This window comes from Vulpes vulpes, chromosome 15 (genome assembly GCF_048418805.1).
Source record: "Vulpes vulpes isolate BD-2025 chromosome 15, VulVul3, whole genome shotgun sequence".
Classification (NCBI taxonomy): domain Eukaryota; kingdom Metazoa; phylum Chordata; class Mammalia; order Carnivora; family Canidae; genus Vulpes; species Vulpes vulpes.
In genome coordinates this window covers 40,555,883-40,575,176 of record NC_132794.1, presented here as the reverse complement: position 1 = coordinate 40,575,176, position 19,294 = coordinate 40,555,883, and the positions used below count along the sequence as shown (strand labels likewise).

Sequence of the window (19,294 nt, the reverse complement as noted above, 5' to 3'; positions counted from 1 at the left end):
TAAATCCTTCCAAGTTTAGAAATTAGATATGCTGTAGAACAACACAAGAATTGAAGTTTAAAATACTTTAAAAAATTAAATGACAATAAAGACATTACCTACTGCAACTTGTAGGATCCACCAAAGCACTTCAAAGAAAAGTTATTGTCTTAAAATTTTACATTAGCAGACCAAAAAGAATAAAAATTATTTGAGCTAAGTACCTATCTTAGCAAGACAGAGCAGAATAAACTCTAAGTAGAAAAGATGACAACTATACAACTGTCCTTTGGTTCAACTGTTTCATTGTCCATTTTCCTGGGTCCTTATGTTTTGGGTCGATCTCCTGTAAACAGCAGATAATGGTATTTTTAAAAAATCTGACAATCTGTCTTTTCAACTGTCAAGTTTAGTCCAACTTTAGCAATTTATATGTTTATATTGGATTCTATCATTTTATTTATTTATTTATTTATTTATTTATTTATTTATTTATTTATTTATTTGGATTCTATCATTTTAAAATTTCTATTTGGTATTTTTTATGATTCATTCTCCTTTTCGCTACTGGGTTTTTGGCTTATTTTTCCCTTATTCCATTTGTTCTCTCCTTTTGGAGTTTCTACATTCTATATCTATTCTTTCAGTAAATACCTTTGAAATTTTACCACATATTTTACTTAAACTGTTAAGCGAGTTTAAACAACAGTCATCCTCCCAAACAAAAAACTTGAACACTTCAGTTCTCTTTCTTCTGATTCATGTACTACTGTTCTGTCCAATATCTCCAGCGGTTTTTTTTTTTTTTTAAGATTTTTTAAAGATTTTATTTATTTATTCATGAGAGACACAGAGAGAGGCAGAGACCTAGTCAGAGGGAGAAGCAGGGAGCCTGATTCGGGACTCGATCCTGGGACTCTAGGATCACACCCTGAGCCAAAGGCAGATGCTCAACTGCTGAGCCACCCAGGTGTCCCTATGATAGCTTAAAAAAAAAAAAAAATTTGAGACAGAGAGCAGACACACGAGAGAGCGAGAGTGAGAGAGCGAGAGAGCGCGAGCACGAGCAGTGGGGAGGAGCAGAGGCAGAGGGAGGAGCAGGCTCCCCACTGAACATAGAGCCCAATATGGGGCTTGATCTCAGGACCTGGAATCAGGACCCGCACTGAAGGCAGATTCTTTTTTTTTTTTTTAATTAAATTTTTATTTATTTATGATAGTCACAGAGAGAGAGAGAGAGAGAGAGAGAGGCAGAGACACAGGCAGAGGGAGAAGCAGGCTCCATGCACCGGGAGCCCGACGTGGGACTCGATCTCGGGTCTCCAGGATCGCGCCCTGGGCCAAAGGCAGGCGCCAAACCGCTGCGCCACCCAGGGATCCCCGAAGGCAGATTCTTAACCTACTGAGCCATCCAGGCTCCCCTCTAGTAGCTTATTTTACTACACAAATAAGATACTAAAACTATTTCATAAAGACAACACTGACTTGGGTGAAGTGAAGGTCCATGTTTACCATTTGAGTTGTTCAATATTTTTGTTACATTTCAGAGTACTAGTCTTCTGCGATCATTTTGCTTTTACTTGAGGTACCTTCTTTAGAATTCCTTTTTAAAGGAGTGTTTCTCAAACTCAGCACATAATAATTTGCTGTGGCAGAAGTCCAGTGCATTGTAGGCTGTTTAAGAGCATCCCTAGCCGTGAGTCACTAGATGCCAGTAGCATCTCCAGCAGCGACAATCAAAATAAACTTCTCAGACATTTCCAAATATCCTCTGGGGGACATAATTTATAAACCAGTTATAAACCACTAGCTTAAAGCGGGTCTCAAGGTGAAAAATTTTCTTGGCTTTTATTTAGCAACAATTGTATTTTGTCCTTATTACTGAGTTTCTTGCTAATAAGCATAACTCTACTCTAGAAAGTGCTTTGTAAACACTTTAAGGCATCATTTGTTATCTGTTTTGTTACTGAGAATTCTGTTGTTCTGTTATTCCCTTGATAATCTGTACTTTCTCTTTGGCTGATTTCAAGATCTTTTCTTAGGAGTTCTGCAGCTTCAGTAAGACGTGTCTAGATGTGGGTTTTCCTTTTGTTCTATTCACAAACCCCTTTTATCTGTTTCTAATCTGTTACCTTTAGTTTCTATATCAACAACTATTTTTTTCTCTTCTACAAGTTCCATTTGTTCTCTCTAAACAGTCTTTCATTCCTTAGTATGTTTACCTAACTGCACCCTTTATTGATTTAAACTTTTAATAGTCTTGTATCTCAGACTCAGGACCACTTCATCCCTCTTGAGGGTTATATAAGCAGGAGTCCCAGATCCAACATACTACTTCTCTGCTGCTTCACAACAATCCTGCCCCATGCTGCTGCCTGCTGGTCCAAGCCTTGTCCCAACAGCTCTGGTTCCCCTTCTGCGACCAGGGCACCTCTACATGTGGGGCCTCTGCAGTCTCAAGTTTCAAGCGCAACCATCTTAACTTCCTGACACTTTGGTCCTGGATGTTTCTGGCCCAACTTTTCTTGCTTGGTTTTCTGGGGGTAGAAGAATATCCCTGGAGACTTTGCCTACATTCATGAGACCAATGATGCCTCCAAGATAGTCTTATCAGGGTCTATGTGTGGTAGTGGAATGTGAGGGTCCCACAGAGCTCCTGGTCAATCATCAAAGATCAAGGCTTTCTAGGCAAGAAAAAGCTCTCAGCAGGAGTGGTTAATTGAAAGGCATGGGTCAATTCTTGATCTCAGTTTCTTGGCAAGAAATCATGCTGCTTCATAAGGACAGCCTTTAAGGGGGGAGGGGGGGCACCTGGGTGGCTCAGTGGTTTAGCGCCTGCCTCTGGCTCAGGTTGTGACCCCGGGGTCCCAGGACTGAATCCCACACATCAGGCTCCCTGCAGGGAGCCTGCTTCTCCCTCTGCCTGTGTCTCTGCCTCTGTGTGTCTCTCATGAATAAATAAAATATTAAAAAAAAAAAAAAGTACAGCCTTCATTCTTTCTTAAAAAATGAAAAAAAAAAAAAAAAAGGAGGGGCACCTGGGTGACTTAAATTGGTTAAGAATCAGACACTTAATTTCAGCTTAGGTCATGACATGGAGCCCCACATTGGGCTCTGTGCTGGGCATGAAGCCTGCTTAAGATCCTCCCTCTCTCCCTCTACTCCTCTACTCCTATTCTTGCTCAATCAATAGTGCAGCCTTTCATAAATCTAGGTCACTACTGTGACCTCAGGACATCTCAAATGGAATGGAAGTTCTAGAGTTTCTGAATAGTAAGTAAGTTTTACTCAGCAGGAACTAAGAACCAAATCCATATCCTAGGGCTGTGTTAGGATTATCCAGAATCCTAAGAGAATTCCTTTGGAGGCATCCACTGAGACTGGCTTCAGTAATGCTAAGAATTAAATAGCCCATCAGATCATTAAGTTGTTTTATTCCCCTCATTTTACTATCCAGATAAAGCTAACATGACTGGGAACTTACTCAACTCAAAACAGATATAAGTGCCATTGATTCTACTACAGATTTCAGATTTCCATTTTTTATGGCATATATATTTTTTTGTAAACAGGAATATGGTTTATCAAATGTTTTGCTCTTTATAAAAACTTTATTGTTGTGGTGCTCTTATCTCTATATTGCTGCTTCTGTAATTTGCCACTTATATTGCAATTTGGAGCTAAGATAAATAAATCTGATTCTTCCCTTAGTCTCCTGATCCTGTCAAATGGTCTTTGCTGGTCTGAGACAGGCAGAACAAGAGCAGTAAATTTACTTAATTTCCCTTAGCACAGGTCTGAGTCTTAACTATGTGACTGTGTGAACACGAAAGGCTGTCTCAAATGTTATAAATTGTTTTTGATTTTTACAGTTTGAGTATTCAATAAGAGGCATACATTATGTTGATTTCTATATCTCTTAAGTCAACAGGTCTTCTTTTCTTTACAATTTATTTGAAGAAACTATGTCATATGTTCAGTAGAGTTTCTGATGTTTTTAAGATTTACTTATTTGAGAGAAACAGAGAGAGAGAGAGAGAGAGTGAGCGCACACAAGCAGAGGTAGGGGCAGAGGGAGAGGGAGAAGCAGACTCTCCACTGAGCAAGAGGCATGATGCAGGGCTCTATCCTAGGACCCTGGGATCATGACCTGAGCTGACAGCAGACGCCTAACTGACTGAGCCCCCCAGGAGCCACTAGTTTCTGATATTGATGACAACATCCAATGTGATGCTGCTTAAATGTTGTTCTGCTTTATTTATTTCCTATATATTGCTAATGAGGTCCAGAGGCTGATCCACCTTGAGGATTTTTAGGGGAGAGGTAGGAAAACTTCACAGTAGTATTTTGATCTTCTGTTAGGGGGTATATGTCATCTGATTTGCTTTCTTTTTGAGATACTAACCAACTGTTGGTGATTAATGACTGGATCCTACTCTTCTATTATTCTTCCTTAATTTACTAGGTGAAATACTTTGATAAAGAAACATTCTCTCTATAAATAATAGTGAAAGGGAATATAAGGGAAGGGAGAAGAAATGTGTGGGAAATATCAGAAAGGGAGACAGAACATAAAGACTCCTAACTCTGGGAACGAACTAGTGGTGGTGGAAGGGGAGGAGGGCGGGGGGTGGGGGTGAGTGGGTGACAGCCACTGAGGGGAACACTTGACGGGATGAGCACTGTGTGCTATTCTGTATGTTGGCAAATTGAACACCAATAAAAAGTTAATTTATTAAAAAAAAAGAAACATTCCCTCTAATACACTATTTGGTTACCCATTAGTATAGTAAAGGCAAGATAAATACTTCATTCTTTCTATTAAGCAATTCTCAGAGTAATGAGTTCACTAAAATACACTAATGGTGATCAATTAGTTTATTTTTATTTATTTTTAATTTTTTAAAAAAGATTTTTATTCATTCATGAGAGAGAGGAGAGAGAGAGAGAGAGAGGCAGACACAGGCAGAGGGAGAGGCAAGCTCCCTGCAGGGAGCCCATTGTGGGACTCGATCCCAGTACCCTGGGATCACATGCTGAGCTGAAGGCAGATGCTCAACCACTGAGCCATGCAGGGGTCCCATCAATTACTTTTTTAAAGTGTCAATATGACCTCATAAATTTAAATATTGGATATATTTCAAATGAAATTATTTTCCTGCATCAGTTAAGAAGATTCATTCTTTAATCTCCTTTTTTTTCGGGGGAGGGGGGGCGGGGAGGAGAGAGAATCTAAAGCAGGATCTGTGCCCAGTGCAAGCCTGACGTGGGGCATGATCTTACAACCCTGAAACCATGACCTGAACAAAAATCAAGAGTCAGACGCCTGACTGAGCCACCCAGGTACTCCTCATCTCCTTTTGTTAACACAATGAATCACATACATTGATTTTTAATGGTAAATCAACCATGTATTTCTGGCAGAAACCCAAACTGGTCACAGGGGTAATTAAAAAACAATACATTGCTTGATTCAGATCGCAAATATTTCATTTAGGACATCTGTATTCATAAATAAAACTGGCCTATACTTGTCTCATATTATCATTGCTAAGTTTTGGTATCAGAATTATGCAATCCTCAAACTGAGTCGGGAGTGTTTGTTTTCCTATTCCTTGAGAGCAACTGTAGAAGAGGAATTATTTTTCCTTGAATGTTTGGTAAAAGTTATTGTAAAAATGCTAGGGCCCAAATGCAGCTCATTTGCTTACTTGCTTACTAAACTGTTTCAAATTAAAAATTATACACAAAGTTCATAAATCATAAATATATTCATTCCTCCATACAGCTTCTCAACCTGACCCTGAGATTTATGAGAGATCTGATGAGTCAGTGGGAACAATAGATACATTAAAGTAACTGCGCCCTACTGACAGGAAGAACATTTAGAAGTCTGAAAGATGCTATTATAAATTCTATTCATCAGGCAAGACAATTGAAGCAGTTTTTAACCTACCAGGCCAAATTATGCTAGGCAAGATTTTCTTTTTTTAAGATTTTATTTTATTTACTTTATTTTATTTATTTATTTTTGTTTTTTTTATTTATTTACTTTATTTTAAAGGTTTTATTCATTTATTCATGAGAGACACACAGAGAGAGGCAGAGACACAGGCAGAGGGAGAACAGGTTCCTTGCGGGGAGCCCGATGCGGTACTCGATCCCAGGACCCTGGGGTCACAACCTGAGCCAAAGGCAGACACTAAACCACTAAGCCACGCAGGTGCCCTTAAGATTTTATTTTTAAGTAACCTCTATATCTAAGGTGGGGGTCAAACTGCAACCCTAGATCAAGAGTCACATGCTCCACTCACTGAGCCAGCAAGGTGCTCCTAAGCAAGATTTTTATAGACAGCTGGCAAGATTTTAATTCCAGTTGCGAATGCAACTGGAATTGAGGAATTGTAAGATGGCTGGAAAATATAATCCAAAAAATCACCTTTCTGCCTTTTGCAAACCTCTCCTCCTTTCTTCCTTCTTTCCTCCTCCTCCTCCCCCTCCTCTTCTTCTTCTTCTTCTAAAATAAGCCAGCCTTTTATGGATTTTGAGACTGTAGCTTAAACAAAGATACTCAGAAGGGTGCCTGGCCGGCTCAATCAGTAGAACATGCAACTCTCAGGTTGGGAGTTCAAGCCCATGCTGGGTGTAGAGTTTACTTGAAAAAGAAAAAGAAGGGGATCCCTGGGTGGCGCAGCGGTTTGGCGCCTGCCTTTGGCCCAGGGCGCGATCCTGGGGACCCGGGATCGAGTCCCACATCGGGCTCCCGGTACATGGAGCCTGCTTCTCCCTCTGCCTGTGTCTCTGCCTCTCTCTCTCTCTGTGACTATCATACATAAATTAAAAAAAAAAAAAAAAAAAAGAAAAAGAAAAAAAGGAAAGAAAAGAAAAAGAAACTCAGGATGCGGCATAGAAGATGGTAGTTATTAAGAGCATTAGAAAAAAAAGGAGAATATCATCTTATCTAACGAACCTCAGAGGGAGCACCCAGGGTAGCAAGATGAACTTACCCGAGAATCTAGCCAGACAACTCTGGATAAATTCCCAGGTTTGTTCAAAATTGAATGCAAATGTAGGTTGCCAAATGAGATTCATGTCTAGAGTAGTCTCTGCAAATATTAGGGTTGTTAGCTAATACTAAGAGAGGTCTTCTTCACAATCACATACCATTTCTTTTTGCCCACAATTCATTTACTATCTTTTACTACAAGTACTTCATTGGAAACAAAACCCAGCTTACACTGGAATGGTACCAACTCCCCTGATCACCCATTTCATTAGCTAAGTCCTTTCCTACCTCCATGACACACATGTTCCTGGCCAGATGATAAACCACTCTCAAATTCCTCTACTTGTTGGCGTACCAGAGACGGATGCAATTTAATAGTTTACGGGTGAAATGTACTTTCTGTGGTCTGCCTAAATCTTTCAATGAAACCTTAGTCATTGCTGGTCCAAATGTGAAATTTTTATATAGAGAATAATAATTTTGAACAGTCTAAATAAGCTATCCAATATAAAAGTCTAAATATTCGCAATTTTTATCTGTGGTATTATATGCACAATGGAATATTCACAAAGAGAATAGTGCCAACCCCAATATCACAAGGCCATGACCCTTGAGAGCAGACTTCCAGTTCTATGTTTATGTCAAACCATTTAACTAACAAATATTTATTGAGACTTAGGGTGTCAGCTACTATTCCAGCACATAAACTTCCTCAAAGAAATGAGAATTAAGATCAGAAACTTATGTCCTTATCATAGAAAGAGCAGAAAAGGAGTATCCCAGTTTCTTTAACTAAGACCCTGAACCTGTAATAAGCAAACAAGTCAAGTACTTTCCTTACTTTGGACTTAATAGCTTATAATTTAAACAGCTGCTCTGCACATATTCAAACAGCTAAAAGTTCAGCAATGTACAAATCAAAATAGTCTCAAATCAACCATCATGCACCCCTGGTGTAAATGTAAATTGGACCAACCACCGTGAAAAACAGTGTGGAGGTTCCTCAAAAAATTAAAAATAGAATTGCCATATGATCAAACAATTCTATTACTAGGTATTTACCCAAAGAAAATTAAGTTTGAAAAGATATATGTACCTCTATGTTTATTGCAACAGTATTTACAGTAGCCAAATACAGAAGCAACCCAAGTGTCCATCATTGAATGAATGGATAAAGCTTTACTTTGGGACGTATACTATTTTTATCCCCCTGCCCCTCTTTTTTAAAGATTTTATTTATTTATTCATGAGAGACACACAGAGAGAGGCAGAGACACAGGCAGAGGGAGAAGCAGGCTCCTTGCAGGGAGCTCTATGTGGGACTTGATCCCAGATGCTCAACCACTAAGCCACCCAGATGCCCCTAAAGATGTGGTATTATATGCCACATATAATACCATGAAATACCATATACCATATAATACCAGTGAAATATTCAGTCATAAAAAAAATGAGATCTTGCCATGTGAAACAACATGAGTGGGCCTAGAGGACGCTAGGCTAAGTGAAGTCTGGCAAAGAAAAGCAAATACCACATGATTTCACTTACATGTTGTATATAAGAAGAAAACATAGGCAGCTGGATGGCTCAGTTGGTTAAGTGTCCAACTCTTGAATTTGGCTCAAGTCATGACCTCAAGGTTGTGAGATTGAACCCTATGTTCCAGTGTGGAGCCTGCTTAGGATTATCTCTCTCCCTCTGCCCACCTCCCACAAAAAAAAAAAAAAAAAAAAAAAAGTAAAGAAAAACAACCCTTAAGTACAAAGAACAAACTGGAGGTTTGCAGAGAGGAGGTGGGTGCATAGGGTGGGTAAAATACAGGGGATTAACAGCATAATTTATAAAGAAGTTGAACACTATGTTGTACACTTGAAACTAATGTAACATTGCATATGAACTATATTCAAATAAATTTTTTAATAGAAAAAAAGTAACTTCCAGTTATAAAATAAGTCATGGAAATGAAAAGTACAGCATAGGGAATATAGTCAGTAATACTGTAATAATGCTATATGGTGACAGATGGTGATTACATTTATCGTGGTGAGTACTGAGCAATGTATAAAATTGTCCAATCAATATAGCATACACCTGAAACTAATATAACACTGTACCTTAATTATACTTCAATAAAAACAAAACAAAAACAAAAAACTCAACAAAAAATAAGCCTCAAATCAAAAGACACACACATACACACACAAAATGGCTGTTCATATATTTAAAAGCGTTTAACCTCACTTATGATTAAAGAAATACAAATAAAAACTAGAGATGCCATCTTCATCTGTTAAGAAAAAGTTTTTTTTTTAAAGATGTATTTATTTATTTATTCATGATAGAGAGAGAGAGAGAGAGAGAGAGAGAGAGAGGCAGAGACACAGGAGGAGGGAGAAGCAGGCTCCATGCCAGGAGCCCGATGCAGTACTCGATCCCGGGACTCCAGGATCACACCCTGGGCCAAAGGCAGGCGCCAAACCGCTGAGCCACCCAGGGATCCCCAGTAAAGAAAAAGTTTTAAGATTGATATTTGCTGTTTATGATAGAGATGTATCTTCTTTAAGGTATGTATACCCTTTGACCAAGGAGTTCTACTGTTAAGAATTTTTCCTTCAAATATACTGGCAATGAGAATGCAAGAATATATGTACAAGATGTTCATTGTAACAATTTTTAATGGTAAAACAACTGGAAATAAATGGTCAAGAATAGGAAACTGGCTGTATAAAATTAGAACACAGGAATACAAAATTAGACCATGGAATACTATTCTATAACAAACAAGGAATAAGACAAATCTTTATATACTGAAATGATACATCCAAGACAAAATGTTAAGTGAAACAAAAGAACTTAAAGTCTGTAGAGTATAACTCCATGGATAGAAACAGGAAAGAAGATGGTCATATATCGTAAGAAAATGTGTAATTAAAAAGTCCTAAAAGAATTCCCAAGAAAGTGTCAATAGTAAATATCTTGGGGGATAGAGGTGGGGTGGTGGGGAGAAGAGATACTTTAAAGGGTTTTATCTCACTTTTTTTCACATATACATTTTGTATTATCTGAATTCCTCATCAGAGTATGTATTATTTCTGTATTTTAAATTTTTATCAGTTCTGAGATGTGAAATTCCTATTAAATAACAAGCTTACTGAAATTTAAATATGTGATCCCTAGAAGAAATACATTTATTTCTATAACTTATTTAACAGATAAAGAACTGAAACATCAACCTCTACATCTTGCTTATTAAGTTCAAGCTGTTTATGAAGTACTTTCAGTAATCAAAAAGGAGGGTGATAAAAGACCACAAAAAATAATAAAAAGGGCAAAGTAACAGCAAAGTCCAAGATATGATAGAGTATTATAGTATCTTTTTGATAAAATTATCTTGGAAAAAAGAAGCTCTAATTCTTACAGACTTTTCTTTTTAAAACATAGACAATGTAATTGACTTTCAAATGTAACTACATTAGGTTTTAGTCAATTGTAGAAGTAGTTTCCTGAAACTTACCAAGTTGGGAATAGATACAGCAGGAAAAAGGTTGAGGAGTGAAAAGTAGAAGAGGAGGGGATATAAAATAAGAGTAACGTCTGTTAGTACAGGCAAGAAAAGGGTGATTTTAGAGAAAGTCAATCCCCACAGTAATACTATACCTAACAGTTGGCTGTGTTCCCCTGTGATGGAGTTCTGACTCGGGTCTGAAAAACAAACAATTGAAAAGAAAAGAAAAAATGAATGACCAAAACAAATAATTTCTTAAAAATCAGCAACAAAAGTCAACCAAGGAAATAAGCAGAAAAGCCAAAGCAAAAGCTTTTTTAATGCTCAAAAAAAACATTAATAAAAGAATAAAAAGAAACTATTATAAAAAATAATCACAGCTTTTTTGAAAAGTTAAGCAACAAAATTATCATGTGACCCACTAATCCACTCTTAGGCATATACTCAAAAGAACTGAAAACAGGGACTTGGCAATATATATAGCAGCATTACTCACAATAACCAAAAGGTGGAAATAACCCAAGTGTCCTTCAACAGATATATGGATAAACAATAATGTGGCATACATATAAAATGGGATATTATTCAGCCATAAAAAAGAAAACGAAGTTCAGATAAACACTACAACATGGATGAACCTTGAAAATCCTTGAAAATATGCTAAGGGCAAGAAGCCAGAAGCAGAAGGACAAATATTGTATAATTCCATTTAAAATAAATATTGAGAAAAAAGTATATTCAAAAGATAACCACACAAATTTGACCAAGCAGTAGTAGTTCCATAAAGTAGTACGATTTGGGGCTTACCACGTGGGTTACATTTTCTCTTTTTTATTTTTTTACTTACTTACTTACTTATTTATTTATTTTTACATTTTCTCTTTAATGACAAAGGAACATATGGTCATATAGCTCAAAGTCAAGACATAAGTATAACACTCATTACTACTAGTAGTTATATTCTGATTTGACTTCATGATGAAACGACTAAACTGACTTCTATAAATATCTAGTTCTTCTAATCTATAATAAAATTAGTGGCAATAAGCCAAGTTCCCAATGCAAGAGATTTTTTTTTATAATAAACTTATTTTTTATTGGTGTTCAATTTGCCAACCCCCAGAATAACACCCAGTGCTCATCCCGTCAAGTGCCCCCCTCAGTGCCCGTCACCCCTTCACCCCCACCCCCTGCCCTCCTCCCCTTCCACCACCCCTAGTTCTTTCCCAGACTTAGGAGTCTTTATGTTCTGTCTCCCTTTCTGACATTTCCCACACATTTCTTCTCCCTTCCCTTCTATTCCCTTTCACTATTATTTATATTCCCCAAATGAATGAGAAAATATAATGTTTGTCCTTCTCCGATTGACTTATTTCACTCAGCATAATCCCCTCCAGGTCCATCCACGTTGAAGCAAATGGTGGGTATTTGTCATTTCTAACGGCTGAGGAATATTCCATTGTATACATAAACCACATCTTCTTTATCCATCATCTTTCGATGGACGCCGAGGCTCCTTCCACAGTTTGGCTATTGTGGACATTGCTGCTAGAAACATCGGGGTGCAGGTGTCCCGGCGTTTCACTGCATCTGTATCTTTGGGGAAAATCCCCAGCAGTGCAATTGCTGGGTCGTAGGGCAGGTCTATTTTTAACTCTTTGAGGAACCTCCACACAGTTTTCCAGAGTGGCTGCACCAGTTCACATTCCCACCCACAGTGCAAGAGGGTTCCCCTTTCTCCGCATCCTCTCCAACATTTGTGGTTTCCTGCCTTGTTAATTTTCCCCATTCTCACTGGTGTGAGGTCGTATCTCACTGTGGTTTTGATTTGTATTTCCCTGATGGCAAGTGACATGGAGCATTTCCTCATGTGCATGTTGGCCACGTCTATGTCTTCCTCTGTGAGATTTCTGTTCATGTCTTTTGCCCATTTCATGACTGGATTGTTTGTTTCTTTGCTGTTGTGTTTAATAAGTTCTTTATAGATCTTGGAAACTAGCCCTTTATCTGATAGGTCATTTGCAAATATCTTCTCCCATTCTGTAGGTTGTCTTTGAGTTTTGTTAACTGTATCCTTTGCGGCTAATGCAAGAGATACTGACAATCATCATTTAACAACTAAGCACTTGCTTATTTTAAAGGCTTGAAAAGCATTAAGGGCTAAATATGGAAAAGACTTTGAGCTCCAGTTTTCTCAAAGATTAAGTCTCTTGAGATACTGAGGATTACTTCTGGCTTCCCTAAATGTCTCTGAGGAACAAAAATAACTTTAGACCAGGGGAGTCTATGAACAATGGGTAAAAGGTTACATCTTTATTTTCACTAACCTATAATTGGAGTTTAGTATTTTCTCCAAGTATGATGTCACCAACAAACTACCTAAAAGTACCTATGCTTTGTCAACATTAAACATCTGATTTTTCATATCACATTACAATTGTACATATCTCATAATGCCTTTTAGGTACAATGCTACTTTGAAATTATGGTAGTTATTAAAAGGCTGCTAGGTCTTCAATGCATTGATAAAAAAAACACTTGTATTATTAGATCACAAACTTAATATTTTGATAACTGTATTTTAATATAAGAGGGTTATTTTTAATCCTATATATATGTATTTATATGCATGTGCAATACTTTACACATTTAAAAACATTTCTGAAAAGGAATTTGTAGACTTGAGACTGCTAAAGAAGTCCCAGATACAAAAAAGATTTAGAATTACAGTTTTAAACAAAATTCAAGTAATATTTTTGATAGTGTTTATAATAAATGCTTTAATATATAATCTAATTAAATCTAACACTTTAAGCACCCCACACAGAAAGAAACAATCAGAATACTAAACAAATTCTGGTTTCTGATGTACACAGTACATACTATAGTATACTTTACATAGTCAAATTAAGGAGGAAATAAGGTAGAAACCTGGTTGATACAACTAAAGCTTTAAATGCTATGTGAACATTTTAAGATTTTTTTTTTTAGATTTTAGATTAGGAATCCCTAATTTGGTTTTTAAAAATATATTCTAGGGCAGCCCCGGTGGCTCAGGGGTTTAGCGCCGCCTGCAGCCCAGGGCATGATCCTGGAAACCCTGGATCGAGTCCCACGTCGGGCTCCCTGCATGGTGCCTACTTCTCCCTCTGCCTGTGTCTCTGCCTCTCTCTCAATCTCTCTCTCTCTGTGTCTCTATGAATAAATTAAATAAATAAATAAATAAATAAATAAAATATATTCTAAATTTTTATAGTTTCAGATATTTTTCTCAACATACCACCAAATAGATTCTGGTTTTTAAATTTAAACTCATCTTATTTCCTATAGAAATAAACAGCATGGGTTTGTGCATAACACCAAGTAGGAATAACAGTTCTATAGTATATTTGTCTATTAGATTCATATCTCTCTCTTATACACACACACACACACACACACACACACACACACACACACAGAGGATAAACTGGGCCCTATCATTATAGAAAAGCAGGTGTCTAGGCAGCATGGAAGAAGTAGAGAAAGAATCAGATTTTTAGAACCAGAAGAACTATGGTTATCATCTAGCTCTACTCTAGTGACTCCAAAGGAAAAGTTGGAAGAATTATCAGCACCATCTGTTTTTTTTTCCCCCTAAAACTATAACAATAACCCTTCTCAAGATTCTGATTCCCAGATACTGTCATTAATGGGAATGCCTTTTATGTATGTATGTTGGTATGCGACACAGTTGAGAATCTCTTAATATTTATAATAGGGGCACCTGCGTGGCTCAGTTAGTTAGGTGTCTGCCGTCAGCTCAGGTCATGGTCCCAGAGTCCTGGGATGGAGCAAACCACATCGGGCTCCCTGCTTGGCGGGGAGTCTGCTTCCCCTTCTCCTTCTGCCCCTCCCCACCTGCTTGTGCTCTCACTGGCTCTCTCTCTAATGAATACATAAAAAGTCTTTAAAAAATTTTTATGGTTGAGAAGATGAATGCTGTTAATAAGTGACCAAAGACATGGCAAACCATTGTCAAAGAGAAAGCCTAGAGAGATATCGTCTGAATCTTTTGAGGACCTATCTTCATGTTTCTGGATACTCTAACTTTTTTGTCCTAAAATAAATAGTCTAAAACAAGTTATTTAGAATTGCTGGAGAATCTATGAATAAAAACAGAAAAACATCTCAGATAATTCAGGCAGAATAGGTATGATTTTAGATGGGAAAATGCCAATGATTTTTTTCTTACAAATTACCTCCTTCTATACTATATACTTCCTCGCCTTCTAAGCTGTGCACATGCCATAAGTGCACTTTCTAGTCAAGCCAGGACTCTTTGAACACCCTCAGAGATGAGCAGAAAGAAGTCTTTCGTGTAGTTCCCTACAAGTTCAACTTAGATTTTTGTTTTTCATGTTTTATAAATGAAAGAAGGCAGGGCAACTTTTACTTGATACTTATTTCGTAATTTGAAGATTAACCTCCAAGAACCTGCAAATACTTCACTGATACACATAAAACTCAAAACAAGGGCAAATCTAGGAGTAAACAGGTTCATGAACCCAATAGAATGAAATTAGCCTTGCCTATAAAAATCACAATTGGTAAGCTACTTTAAATTGAGGGGTGTTTCTGGGTATGCAATCCAAATTACCTAATCCAAATGCTAACACTGCTCTGAGATATGTCTGGCATCTTTCTATTGTCTTGTCTCAACTCTCCCATTTAACATTTTTCCTGCTTAAGTCACCAGTGAGGACACACCCAAGTTTGCTGAAGACTGGGAGTTGCTCTAAACATTACTCAAAATGACATTTATTTTAACCAAATTACTTCCTGTAATAAAAACAACTTGCCAATAATGTAACTATCTTTTACCTTTGATGGCCTTCATAAACTAAGCTATGCATGGTATGTTATAATTCAGAAGGTTATACGAGGTGATACTTAAAAGCCTGTGATTCTTTACCAGTCAAAATGGTAGTTCCAACAGAAACATGTACCTTTGCACATGTAAATACAATCAGAAAAATGACCTGAAAGTATTTCCTTGTAACAATAATGATACAGCTTTACACTTTATCTTGGGTAAATGGTAGAATGGAGATTTTATTTAGTTTCTTGCCATGTGCCTTGGAGGATAGAGAGAAAAATGATTGTGGGATGTACTCACTTGCAAACCTGACCCTGTAAATAGTTTTTCTGAAGAGCTTTATTATCTCCCTTAGTTTGCTCATAGCAATAGCCTTTTACTGAATTTGCTTTGCTAATCACTTCATCTACCTTTCTGGGTAGAGAACTGGAAACAAATAAAGGCTAGCTTGTACCTTGTGTCCAAAACTCAGCATAGGTTTTAGTCTAAAGTCAGTATCAGCCATTTCATTAAACAGCACAATCAAAAGTGGAAATTGTTAGGCCTGATTATCTAGAAAAAGAAGTAGGTATGACCAAATGCATATACATGAGGACAATCAGCTCATTATGCTACTGTCTATATTATCTAGACACACCTCGAAAACCTATTTCATGATACAAAATACCTAAAATCACCAGTCTTAACACATTCCTAATTTTCTGCACTCCAACTTTTAAAAAACCAAAATAGTAGTATTATAAGAAACCATTTTGACTCAGAATTAGGCAAAATGTATTAAAAATTACTCAAAGACAATTACTCTAACATTTACATTAATTAGATTCTGCCTCTCTGAATGGGTACTTATTGTGCTGAGAAACCCAACAAGGAAGACAAGGTAAGTTACCTTGTTCATTACCTTGTAATAAAGTAAAATCTGAAAAAGCCTATCTTCTTTTTTTTTTTTTTAAGCCTATCTTCTTTATATACATTTTGAACTTATTACAATAAGACCAGAAAGACCTAGAAAATTTACATGTGATTAATTGGATTTAAATAAATAACTGGGTGAAAAACATAAGGCAATTGTAGGCAAAATAATTTAGCTATGAGATGTAAATGTAAAGCAACACATACAGAAGTTAATAAATCACTATTAGTTCTTCATGTTTCTAGCCTACCCAACAAAGGAGAGTCAAAAGATCCTTACCTGAATTTTTATTATAATAAGAACATAATTTTTAAAATATTTAGAATATACATCTGTCAAAAAAAACCATGATTTCTGCTAGGACATAGTCTAATCCAAACCATCAGTCATGCAAGTGATTTGTGCAGACAGCTAACAATGGAGAATGAGCTATCGCAGCAGTGAACCAAGGACTGTACTTCCTATACCATGCATATTTCTTAGTTTATTAAGAGAGATTTGGTGAGAAAATGATTTGGGCTAGGGGTGGTAAATAAACTTGGCAAATATATGTAGCAGTCAAATTCCTATAATGTTTAATTTCTCAGACCCTTCAATATGCTAATAATTACCTAACTAATCTCCAAAAGAAGAATATTTGTCATTCTTAAATATATCTCAGAAGAGATAACTCACTTATCCCCAAACATCCTATATAATTAGTAATCTATTATATACACTCTGAGAAATGTTCAACTCATTCATTTCAATATACTAAGGTTAAAAGATAACTTCCTGAATCATCATTCCCATTTACTCACTCATTTCACTTAGTATCACCATTAAACCAGTATTCTCCAAATTTGCCCAGTCAAAAGAATCAACTCGAGTTATTTGTTACACAACAAATGCCTGGATCACATAACCATAATGACTTGATCTCAGGGGCAAAGCCTGAGATTCTGCTGTTTTATGAAGGATCCAGATGATTACTACATATCTTCATTCACCAATTCAATTAGTTGAATGATTAAGAAGTCCCAGGCATTAGGGATAGAGCAAAAAATAATAAGACAAATTCCTGCTCTCATAAGACATGGAGAAATAAAGAATAAAAGAAAATAAGATTATTTTCTAGCATTTATCATAAACCAAAATTAAGCACAATGAGTAAGAAAGTGGCTTTAAAAAGTCCTCAAACTAGGTAGCAGATGCATGGTAAAGAGTATAAATTTTATTCTAAAAGTGAGGTGAAACAATTGGAAGGTTTTAAATAGCAAGAGAGGTCTCATTAGCTTTTTAAAAGATGCAGGCTGCAGGGTGAAGAATGGACTGTGGAGGGAGCAAGAGCAGAAATGAGGAAAGCAATCAGGAGTCTACTCCAGGAATCTTAGGAAGACATGGTAATGGCCATGGTAAAGACTGGTGAAATCCATGGTGGAGAGTGTGATGATACCTTCTAGAAGGAGTACTCTTGAGCTAGTCTTCATAGGTAATGTCTATGTTACTCTAAATTTTTAGTTCTTTCATTCATATACCCAACAAAATTTTTTGAGCACCGTCTACAAGCAAAACACTATTCTAATTACTAGAAATGTAGCAAAATCCTTGCCATCCAAGAGCTCACATGATCAAAGAGTAACATGTATGTCAAGAGTGATGAGTTCTGGGCATCTGGGTGGCTCAGTGGTTGAGCGTCTGCCTTTGGCTCAGGTCGTGATCCTGGGTCCTGGGATAGAGCCCTGCATCAGGTGCCCTGCAGGGCGCCTGCTTCTCCCTCTGCCTGTGTCTCTGCCTCTCTGTGTCTCTCTAATGAATAAATTATATCTTAAAAAAAAAAAAAAAAGGTGATGAATTCTAAAACCAACCAAAAAGCAGAGTAAGAGAATGCAGAAGATTTGTGGGGGAATGGTTTGTGTGCTAGTTTAGATACCGAGTCTAAAAAAAAGTCTCTCAGATAATGTGATATTTAACCAGAAACTTGAAGTGAGGTATCTAGTCATACAAATATCTGTAGGAAGAACATTCTAAACAGAGGGAATGGTTAGTGTAAAGACCCTGAAACAGGTGCATGTTGGCATGTTCAATGAACAGCAAGGAGGCCTGATACTAAAGGGAACTGGGTAAAAGTGACAGAACATGGGATAAGAGATGGATATGTGTGAGGGAAAGATAACACAGATCATGTGGGGCCTTGTAGGGCACAGTAAGGACTTTGGGTTTTACTTTGAGTGAGCTAGAAAGTCATCAGAAGGTTTTGATTTATGCTTTAATATGATCACTCTGGCTGTTGTCTAAAGAATAGATAGGAAGCAAGCAAGCAAGCAAGCAAGCGGGGCATATAGAAGGCTTTTACAATGGTCCAAGAAAAGGTAAGGGTAGTTTGGATCAGATCAGAAGTACCAGAGCTTGGTTAAGTGGTCAGAGGCTCGGTATGCTTTAAAGGAAGGATTCACCAGGTTGGCATACTAACCTTGACTGGAGATGGTGGGGTAGGGTAGGAAGAAAACGAATCAAAGGTTTTTCCAAGAGCAACTGGACATACAGAGATGCCGTTTCCCGAGTTGTGGGAGACTGAGAGAAGAGTAATAGTGATGATTATGAATGAATGGGGAGAGGAGGCATTGTGACAGCTGTGCAGCTGTCCTGGAGTAAATTTGAGGCACCAAGAAAAGAGAACACAAGATCTCAAAGCAGATTAAGTTCAGGTGAGATCCTAGCTCTGTATATGCTATTCATGTAACTCTGTAAAAATGCTTCAATATTTCTTAGTCTTAATTTACTATCTATGCAACAGGAATCATACTACATCACAGAAAGTTATTGTGAGGATTGGAGATGGTAGATACTCATTTATTTTTTTAAAGATTTTATTTATTTATTCAGAGAGAGAGAGACACGCAGAGACACAGAGAGAGAGAGAAGCAGGCTCCATGCTGGGAGCCTGACGTGGGACTCATCCTGGGTCTCCAGGATCACACCCCGGGGATGCAGGCGGCGCTAAACCGCTGAGCCACTGGGGCTGCCCTAGATACTCATTTAATGGTAACTAT

General features: G+C 37.3%; 1 protein-coding gene across 5 annotated transcripts in view; it reads right to left on the bottom strand.

The window, feature by feature from the left end:
- The window catches only part of SLC12A6 (solute carrier family 12 member 6), a 90,152-nt gene that overhangs the window by 36,451 nt on the left and 34,407 nt on the right, over positions 1-19,294 (bottom strand). For 4 of the 5 annotated variants that reach the window (XM_025998391.2, XM_025998394.2, XM_072738184.1 and 1 more), the window contains one exon: positions 10,644-10,688. The exons of the other annotated variant lie outside the window; for it this stretch is intronic. In XM_025998391.2, coding sequence (XP_025854176.1) covers positions 10,644-10,688 — 45 coding nt within the window. The remainder of the gene's footprint in view (positions 1-10,643; positions 10,689-19,294) is intronic. 5 annotated transcript variants of the gene reach the window in all.